At 44.7% G+C, this 10757-nt stretch overlaps 1 protein-coding gene across 2 annotated transcripts; it reads left to right on the forward strand.

Moving 5' to 3' along the window:
• The first annotated feature begins 542 nt into the window (after positions 1 to 542).
• LOC306994257 (uncharacterized protein) lies at positions 543 to 5905 on the forward strand. Of its 2 annotated transcripts, XM_079639864.1 has the most exons (4): positions 543 to 4164; positions 4344 to 4616; positions 4707 to 4810; positions 5438 to 5905. In XM_079639864.1, exon 1 carries the CDS (start codon positions 615 to 617, stop codon positions 3747 to 3749), a length of 3135 nt encoding a protein of 1044 aa, XP_079495990.1. In that variant the 5' UTR covers positions 543 to 614; the 3' UTR covers positions 3750 to 4164; positions 4344 to 4616; positions 4707 to 4810; positions 5438 to 5905. The 2 variants fall into 2 exon arrangements, with proteins under 2 accessions (XP_079495990.1, XP_079495989.1); XM_079639863.1 differs by having other exon boundaries at positions 543 to 4616.
• Positions 5906 to 10757: the final 4852 nt, after the last annotated feature.

The raw sequence follows: 10757 nt of genomic DNA on the forward strand, positions 1-10757 counted from the left end.
CACCCGAGTTTGAACAGGACTCTGATGAGGATGTTTGTAACTTTATCGACCGCAACATAACCTGCCGGTTGCCCGATTCCTCGGCTGATCCTGAGCTTCACCGGATCGTCACAGAGGTCCAGCTTCACAGCAGGAACCATTCAAAGTCCTGTAAGAAGGGAAATGTATTGTGTCGATTTGGGTTCCCCAAACTACCGGTGTCTAGCACCAAGATCACTCGTCCGCGACCACAGCGTCCTGAAGAAGAGGATGACACGGACACTTCTCCATCCGGAAGCTGCATGTTTGCGTCTAAAACCACACAACCACAGCGTCCTGAAGAAGAGCACGAGAAAAAGCAAGCGGACAGAAGGAAGTTGAGACAGGAAGCTGCTCGAAAGGCAATGAGCGAAGCCAGGACCAAACTCAAGCCGGTGTGGGATCTGTTGAATGACCCCCAAGCCTCCTTTGACAGCTTGTCAGAGCTACTGACAGAGAGTAAGATGTCCATCGAGGATTACAATGAGAACGTCAAAGCATTGTCCAATGCCAACGTGATTCTGCTGAAGCGTGATCCAAAGGAGTCTTGGGTGAATGGATACAATCCTGATTTATTAAGGGCATGGAACGCCAATATGGACATTCAGTTCGTTCTTGACGCTTTTAGCTGCGTTATGTACATGCTTTCGTACATTTCCAAGCCGGAGAATGAAATGGGCGATTTACTTAAAAACGTAATCAAGAGTGTGCGCGAGACGAACGTTAGCGAGGAAGATGAGATGAAGCAGATAATGCAAGCCTACTCCAAACACAGGCAAGTTAGCGCTCAGGAGTCTGTGGCACGAACATGCAGCTTACCGTTGAAGAAGTGTTCACGAAGTGTTGTGTTTCTACCGACGGATGATGACGCGCTAAAGATGAGTCTTCCCCTTAGTGTCCTACAAAATAAAAATCCAGATTCAGAGGACGTCTGGATGTCGGGGATGATCGATAAATACAGGGCAAGGCCTCAAACGCGTGATTTTGAAAAGATGTGCCTGGCAGATTTTGCTTCGGAGTGCCGCATCGTGTATGGTCAGCAAACGGAAGGCAAAAATGTTCACCGGCTGCTCAACGGCATGGGTTTTTTTCAGAAAAGAACGTCTGGGAAGGCTGCAGTCATTAGGTTTGCACGTTATTCGGAGAAAAAACAACCCGAAAAGTTTTACTGTAGATTACTAAAGCTTTATATGCCGCATCGGACCAACGAACAGCTAAAACCTCCAAGATTTCCAACCTACGAGACGTTTTACAAAGGTGCATCTGTGGAACTACCTTCTCACCCTGGTTTGCTGTTTCCTGTCTGTGCCATAGTTCAAGCGAACAAGGAGAAGTTTGAAAAACACAGTGACGAGTTGGACAAGGCATTCGATCAGCTGGAACGGCAAGGACCGCCTGAGAACGCATGGAACGCTTTTGCACCTGAAGTAGAAGTGGATCGCTTGGAGTGCGTCGCCGAACGACAAGACATCATTCCGGATGATGAGGACGTACAAGATGATATCCCAGAATTCCAGGTTCTTGAACATGGAGACGGGGTCGTGCCACGAATAGAGGCACCGCAGATGAGTGTTGAATTTGTCAGGAAGTTGTTCAGAAGTCTCAATGAGACGCAGGCAGCCATATTCTACACGGTCTGCCAGTGGTGTCAGAAGCGTGTGTGGGGTCATAATCCAGAACAGTTTTTCTACTTCGTGTCAGGTGGTGCTGGTTGTGGCAAATCGCACGTCATCAAGTGCATACACACGGAAGCCACCAAGATTCTGCGACAACTGCCTCGACTACGGGAGGAAGGGGATCTCTCCGTGCCTACGGTGCTCTTGAGTGCGTTTACTGGAACGGCCGCATTCAACATTTCCGGTAAAACACTCCATTCCATTTTGAAACTTCCAAGGAATCTGAAGCCACCGTATCAAGGACTTGGAAATGCCCTAGACGAACTACGAGCAAAACTACGCGACGTGGAGATTCTTATCATCGATGAAGTGTCCATGATTTCGAAGGATCTTTTTGCCTACATCAACTGGAGATGTCAGCAGATCAAAGGCAGCAAGAAACCTTTCGGGGGAATCTCTGTCCTCGCCGTGGGCGACTTTTATCAACTGCCACCTCTGGGTAAAGCCAAACCCCTCTGTGTGTACGAAGAGGATGTCCTGGACTTCTGGAAAGACCATTTCCAAATGGTTACTCTCTCCGAGATCATGCGTCAGAAAGAAGACTTGGCTTTTGCCCAACTTTTAAACCGCATACGGGTGAAGCAGAAGACCGACGACCTTGCCGAAGAAGATCGAGCTTTGTTGCTCCAGGCTGTGAAGGACCCCAAAGACTGCCCGTGTGATGCACTGCACGTATTTGCCACCAACAAGGAAGTCCACAGACACAACACTGAAACAATCCATGCTCTTCACACTGACATCATTACCATCGATGCCGAAGACTACAGGAAAGACCCAAGAACGGGAGGGATGAAGAGACAAGCGAGGCCCGTCACCGGTAAAAAGGACGACTTGCCTGACACCATACAAATTGCGTTGGGAGTACGCATAATGGTGACTAGGAATTTGGATGTCGAGGACGGTCTATGCAATGGGTGCTTTGGGAAGATTTCTCGTATTGTCAATAAGACAAAAGATGGAATCGACACCGTACACATGCTAGGGCTTCAGCTCGACAATCCACATGCAGGGAAGAAAAACCGCAAAAGGGTGCAAGGTGAAGACGACGACTGTGTGTACATCGAGAGATCCGAAGAAAGTCTGAGGAAAGGAGCCGTTCGTCGACAATTCCCCATCAAGTTGGCCTACGCCTGCACAGCTCACAAAGTCCAAGGCATGACGTTGGAGAATGCCGTGGTTTCACTGAAGAAGATATTCGAGCCGGGAATGGCCTACGTTGCCCTCAGCAGAACGACCTCGCTTCGTGGACTACACATCACGGACTTCAGCGAAAAGAAGATCTATGCCGATGCTACAGTCACAGCATCGTTGGAAAACATGACGAGAGCATCATTCGAAGGAATCATGCCGCTTTTACAGCAGGTGAGGGAAACCAACTTGGATCAAACGCTGAAAATAATCCATCACAACACAGAAGGACTGTCATCACACATCGAAGATATCCGATGCCATCACGAACTGCTTCTGTCGGATATTCTTTGCATGACGGAAACTCACCTGACCGGGTCACTCATGACACCCCACGTCCAACTGGAAGGGTACAACGCATTTATGCGCAACAGACATGTCTCCTACTCGACACACCAAGAAATTGCACAGAAAGCTGGTGGTGGAGTCGCAATATATTGCAAAGAGCATATTTCTGCTCAGCCTAGGCAGTTTATACAAGATGTGACCGATCTGGAGTATGTCGTCATCAAAGTGGATAGCCCGATCAAAGCAACGATCGCTGCTGTGTACAGGCCGCCACACTACGGATTTGAAGAGTTCTCGAAAAACTTGAAGAGTCTGCTGGATTATTTGGACATCGTGGACGAACATCCAGTACTAATCTGTGGAGATTTTAATGAGGATCACCTCAGCGCAGGGAATAAAACTGTTCTGGAATTGTTCCAGTCTAAAGGATACACGCAACTGATCACCACAGCAACAACCAAAAAGAACACTCTACTGGATCATATATACATCTCTCATCCGGATTTGTGCCTTCAGTCAGGTGTCTTGCATAGTTATCATAGTTATCACAATCCCGTGTACTGTATTTTGCGTAAATGAGTTTTTGTGATGGACCGGTATTGTTGTATGTTGCGGTAGCTAGTATGCCATACGGAACCGTTTGCCACTGCATCCGCTACTAATGACTACAGTGGGGCTTCCGCGGCCTTATACAAACGGTTGGGCGCGTATGGTTGGGTTGTTATGCCATACGGAACCGTTGCCAATGGACCTGGATTCATGACATCAACGGGACTTCGACAGCCTTCATCAAACGGGTTGGCGCGTATGGTCGTGTTGCGGTTAGATTGTGGCGTTAGAGATTGTGGTTAGGAGATTGTGGTTAGGTCATTTTAAGGGTTTATACCACTGAGCTACGAGGAAGGAGCAACGTCAGCAGCAGCAGCAGCAGGAAGGACAGAGGACTAGCGTGACAGCTCCAGGGAGGACACAGACAGTCAGTGCAACAGTGGCAGTAAGTTATAAAAGACAAGGGAAAGAGAGAAGTAGCAAGACACCATTGTAATGTTTGATTTTGACCTTATAACATACATTTTAACTTGAATTGATGTTCAATCTACAAAATTTGTGACAATCTGTGCGGGATATGCAGTCCCCTGCTATTCTATGATTGATATGTGCCCTTCTGTAAAGTTGCAGGAAGAATTGGGAGACCATAGCAGTCCTGTCTGTATATGAGTGTGCAATTTACCTTCTAAAGCTAAGTGTTAAATTTTTTTGCTTTAGCTGTGTACTACTGCTTTGCATAACCGCGTTTGAATGGAAATGTTATATTTGAATCTCTAATTTTGATTTTTATGTTTTTCATGAACCAGCCAAATGAAGTGAGATTGTCTGAGAAGATCACGTGTGCTACATCAATGACGACGACGAGCTGGATACCAGATTATGTGTCAATTTCTTTCCGTAAGTTTTATTTCTGAGTTTGTTTTTTAATTTTCATTAGTATGGGTGTATTCGTGATCCCATTGTTCATTTGTTAATTTCATTGCCCAGAGAACAGGTCCAAATAACTATGGCATTGAGGACAACTCTGAAGAATGAAGAAGCAGAGGAAGAAGCAGAGGAAGAAGCACACTGAGGTCAATACTACTGATAAGGTGTAGTATTTCAGTGCATTTTATTATACAATGGTTTCAGGGTTTTTCCCGCGTCAAATGTCTTCGTTGGTGGCCAACAGACACTGTTGTCCTATCTTGCTCTCTTATTTAAAAAAAAGAGCAGATTTTACCACTGGATTTCATAATTTTGTTATATGATCATATTGCATATAAAAATAATAGAATCAAAAGGTTTGTTTTAACTAATAGTCTTAATTTTCTAACATATAGCTAACAATTGAATAAAATGAACAGCTAGCTAACAACAACTTGCTATGTGCTTTATGATATTAATCACTCCAGTATGAACTTTTTGACAGTTATTTATTTTAAAAACTGCTGTTCAATGTTTATTCATGTTAGTTCACTGCATTTACTAATGTTAACACTTACAACTTTTGATTTGAACAATGTACCGTATTAGTAAATGTAAAAATCACTAACAAAGATTAATAAATGCTAAAAAAGTTAAATGCAGGAAAAACCATGGGTTTTGTTCAAAGATGTATGATTTGATGTAAAAACCAAAGGCTTACATCTGACCCATCAACTATGCTGCTCAATAAGTAAACAATTCAAATAAATTCACTAACATTATCATATATGTTTTATCTCCTCTGCCCTCAGGATATCCAGGGAGACAGATGCGTGCCATTCAGCATAGAAACACCAGAGACTGAGTTCACCTGAGCGCAGATTGAAACCAGCTTCTCCTGAGCAAACCTGAGAGACGGTCTGCGGGTGGAACTCCAAAGTTGAAACCAAATGTCTTTTTAAAGACAACAACGGCTCTTTTCAGAGCTACCCACTCCTTCAAATAAAGAGCATTTTTACAAATGTATTCACAACAAAATTCTCAGCACTATAGGCTAAACTAGTACATAATAAATAACAAATATATATTTTTATAATCTTAGGGGTAATGTTTTAAAGATAATTTTAATACAAAGTATATCTAATAACTAGTACAACACTAGGATCTAATCCAGGGATGGGCAACTCCGGTCCTGGAGGGCCACTGTCCTGCAGAGTTTAGCTTCAGCCCTGATGATAACTCACCTGCCTGTATCTATCTAGTAATCCTGAAAACATCGATTGCCTTTTTCAGGTGTGTTTAATTAGGGTTGGAGATAAACTCTGCAGGACAGTGGCCCTCCAGGACCCAAGTGGCCCATCCCTGATCTAATCCATTTGCTGGGTGGAATTTGACACAACAGGCATTTAAAAAAATCTTTTAAATAAACATTTGGTTAATTGACACACACTGTGTTTTTGTCTTTATTGAATGTTATTGAAAGTTAGTCATCATTGTCACATTATGAATATTTTCTTGTGAACTTCAGAGAAGATCCAGGTATATTCACAGATGGTTCTTTAAGATGGTAAGTGGTCGGGTCATTTAAAAGCTTACATTTAAATTAGCTTTATATACTCAACATTTATAAAATCAAGACCGCTACATGTACAGGGTATCAACGGTCAATTAATGTTTGATGCTTTGAACAGAATAACACGCATTCATATTCAGACACAACTGTTGACGTGTCTTCACACAGCTTCACTGAACAGCATCCAATTGGCATTTTAATTCAGAAGTGTGCATAATTGGAGGAATATTGATATATTTAGACAATCATCAATTCGTATTCAAATAAATTTTGCGACCTGATGACCATTAATGGAGTCCAGCGATCGCTGAACAAGTTCATGACAATTATGACCAGATGGTGTAGTATTGTATTCTAACATTTTCTCATTTCTTAATTCTAAACTTTAAAATACACTTATTTTTTTATTTATTTTAACTACAAATGAAATTGAAAACAACTGTTAAATTATATTTAATTTTCATTGAAGTATTAATGTGCACCGCGATCCATCAGATCTCGTGTGTCAGAGTTAAGTGCCTGAGTGTAAAGTAACTGCTCATGTATACTCTACTGGGTCCTCCACAGAAACGAGTGAGTTGTGCCATTTAAAACAATAAAAAGAATATAATATACTCATGTGCAACCGGGTGGTGTTTTTTGCCACGGCAAGCACCATTCACATTTTCTTCTGGAAATGTACATTCTAGTTAATGGTGCTTGCCATAGGCAAAGCAACATTAGTGTTATTGCTCATACTTATTAATGGTGCTTGCTTTAGCAAGGCATCATTATTGTTATCCGTCATACTTATTAATGGTGCTTGCCTATAGGCAAAGCAACATTAGTGTTATCCGTCATACTTATTATTATTCTTATTCCGCCGCTTTTTTGACGCGCTACTCCTCCCGCAGCTTTTGTCACAGACCCCTGAATGAGGTGTCAAAACGTGCGGCCTATTCGGGAATGGTGTGCTATGACTTTTATAAGCGATCGGGGGTGCGGTGGTCGCCCCAGGGGCGAAAAAGTCGACGAAAAAACGCATAGACTTAACATTACGTCAAACTTTGACGAGTCATAGCTCAGAGTTGGGATTTCGTAGAAATGTGAAATTTACCACATTTGGAGAGGCTGGCAGGCTCTGTAAGAACATACCTCACAATGGGGTAAAAGTTGCACCCCTGGGGGGCAGGAGCGGCCCAAACTTTTCCTATTGACTTAACATGGTGTAGGACGTCCCATGAAATGGAGAGAGAGAGAGAGTAAGTGATTTTGTATTGAACATAACTCTGGATCACAGTGTCATAGAGACAAGGGGGCGGGCTCATTTTACTCAGACGACCAATCAGTCTCTCCGGATCATTGTGAAGCTATCAGGCCACGCCCCTAGCAACCATTTAGAGCACCTTAGCAACAAGTTCCATAGACTTCCATTGAAAGAGATCAAATGGATATCTCTGGATAGAAGAGTCATAGAAACATGAGGGTGGTCTCGTTTGACTCGGGGCAGCAAGCAGCCAATCATGAATCACATCAACACTTCCTAGCCCCTCCCTAGCAACCATTGTCGAGCACCTTAGCAACCAAAATTCACAGACTCATAGCTCAGAGCAAGGATGTCGCAGAAACGTGTAATTTGGCACATTTAAAGAGACTGGCGGGCTCTGTAAGAACATACCACACAATGGGGTAAAAGTTGCACCCCTGGGGGGCAGGAGGGGCCCAAAGTTGCCCCAATGAAGTACTATGGTGTAGGACAGCCCATGAAATGGGCTGTCCTACACCATAGTAAGCGATATTCTATTGAACATAACTCTGGATCACATTTGAAGAGGCTGGTAGGCTCTGTAACAACATAGCACACAATGGGGTAAAATTTGCACCCCTGGGGGGCAGGAGGGGCCCAAAGTTGCCCCAATGAAGTACTATGGTGTAGGACAGCCCATGAAATGGGCTGTCCTACACCATAGTAAGCGATATTCTATTGAACATAACTCTGGATCACATTTGAAGAGGCTGGTAGGCTCTGTAACAACATACCACACAATGGGGTAAAAGTTGCACCCCTGGGGGGCAGGACCGGCCCAAAGTTGCCCCATTCACGTACTATGGTGTAGGACAGCCCATGAAATGGGCTGTCCTACACCATAGAAACCGCATTTGTATTGAACATAACTCTGGATCACAGTGTCATAGAGACAAGGGGGCGGGCTCATTTTACTCAGACGACCAATCAGTCTCTCCGGATCATTGTGAAGCTATCAGGCCACGCCCCTAGCAACCATTTAGAGCACCTTAGCAACAAGTTCCATAGACTTCCATTGAAAGAGATCAAATGGATATCTCTGGATAGAAGAGTCATAGAAACATGAGGGTGGTCTCGTTTGACTCGGGGCAGCAAGCAGCCAATCATGAATCACATCAACACTTCCTAGCCCCTCCCTAGCAACCATTGTCGAGCACCTTAGCAACCAAAATTCACAGACTCATAGCTCAGAGCAAGGATGTCGCAGAAACGTGTAATTTGGCACATTTAAAGAGACTGGCAGGCTCTGTAAGAACATACCACACAATGGGGTAAAAGTTGCACCCCTGGGGGGCAGGAGGGGCCCAAAGTTGCCCCAATGAAGTACTATGGTGTAGGACAGCCCATGAAATGGGCTGTCCTACACCATAGTAAGCGATATTCTATTGAACATAACTCTGGATCACATTTGAAGAGGCTGGTAGGCTCTGTAACAACATAGCACACAATGGGGTAAAAGTTGCACCCCTGGGGGGCAGGAGGGGCCCAAAGTTGCCCCAATGAAGTACTATGGTGTAGGACAGCCCATGAAATGGGCTGTCCTACACCATAGTAAGCGATATTCTATTGAACATAACTCTGGATCACATTTGAAGAGGCTGGTAGGCTCTGTAACAACATACCACACAATGGGGTAAAAGTTGCACCCCTGGGGGGCAGGACCGGCCCAAAGTTGCCCCATTCACGTACTATGGTGTAGGACAGCCCATGAAATGGGCTGTCCTACACCATAGAAACCGCATTTCTATTGAACATAACTCTGGATCACAGTGTCATAGAGACAAGGGGGCGGGCTCATTTTACTCAGACGACCAATCAGTCTCTCAGGATCATTGTGAAGCTTTCAAGCCACGCCCTAGCAACCATTTAGAGCTCCTTAGCAACAAGCTCCATTGACTTCCATTGAAAGACATCAAAGGGATATCTCAGGATATAAGTGTCATAGAAACATGAGGGTGGGCTTGTTTGACTCGGGGCAGCAAACAGCCAATCCCCAATCACCTCAACACATCCTAGCCCCTCCCTAGCAACCATTGTCGAGCACCTTAGCAACCAAAATCCAAAGAGGGATATCTTCCATTCTGAATGTCACAGAGACGTGGGAGTTGGTTTATATCATTCATACTGACAAGCAGCCTTTGGAGTTTCATGATTGGCAGCTGCCAAGCCACTCCCTAGCAACAAAAGAGAGTACCCTAGCAACCATTTTGCAAGATCTATATCTCTGCATTAAAACATCGTATAGAGTTGGGGGTTGGTTTATACATTCACACTGACTTTGGAGCTTCATGATTGGCAGCTGCCAAGCCACTCCCTAGCAACCAAACAGATTATCCTAGCAACCGTTTTGCAAGACGTATATCTCGGCATCAGAACATCGTATAGAGATGGGGTTTGGCTCTTTTGACTCATGCTAGCAAACAGGACTTGCTACATGCTACACATGCTAGCAGTGAATAGCTACATGCTAATATTGATTAGCTAAGTGCTAAATCATGCCAAGAAAATGCTACAAACTCCATAGTAACCGTCTGTGACAACTACCAAACACCTAGTAACACCATAGCAACGACCCAGAATACCCTAGCAACTGCATAGCAACGCCCTAGCAACCACCCAGAACACCCTAGCAACCACCTAGCAACCGCCTAGCAACCACCCAGAACACCCTAGCAACCACCTAGCAACCGCCTAGCAACCACCCAGAACACCCTGGCAACCGCCTAGCAACCACCTAGCAACCGCCTAGCAACCACCCAGAACACCCTAGCAACCGCCTAGCAACCACCCAGAACACCCTAGCAACCGCTTAGCAACCACCCAGAACACCTTAGCAACCGCCTAGCAACACCCTAGCAACCACCCAGAAGACCATAGTAACCGCCTAGCAACCATTCAGAATACCCTAGCAACCACCTAGCAACTGCCTAGCAACCACCTAGCAACCACCCAAAACACCCTAGCAACTGCCTAGCAACCACCCAGAACACCCTAGCAACCACCCAGAACACCCTAGCAACCACCCGAACAACATGAATAAGTCATATCTCAGCAGCAGAACATCGTACAGACATGGTTGTTGGCTCGTATGCAATCATGTACCACACTCTAGCATCCGAGTGTCGAGTTTTGCCACGGCAAGCACCATTCACATTTTCTTCTGGAAATGTACATTCTAGTTATTTTTATTCTTCCACACAAAAGTTTGACGCGCTACTCCTCCTAGACCGTTTGTCACACACCCCTGAATGAGGTGTCAAAACGTGCGGCCTAT

Source organism: Phoxinus phoxinus, assembly GCF_949152265.1.
Source record: "Phoxinus phoxinus genome assembly, contig: scaffold_84, whole genome shotgun sequence".
NCBI classification, from domain to species: Eukaryota; Metazoa; Chordata; class Actinopteri; order Cypriniformes; family Leuciscidae; genus Phoxinus; species Phoxinus phoxinus.

Coding starts and splice junctions, on each gene's coding strand:
- LOC306994257 (XM_079639863.1), top strand. CDS start 615: ATGGACATTCAGTTCGTTCTTGACGCTTTTAGCTGCGTTATGTACATG.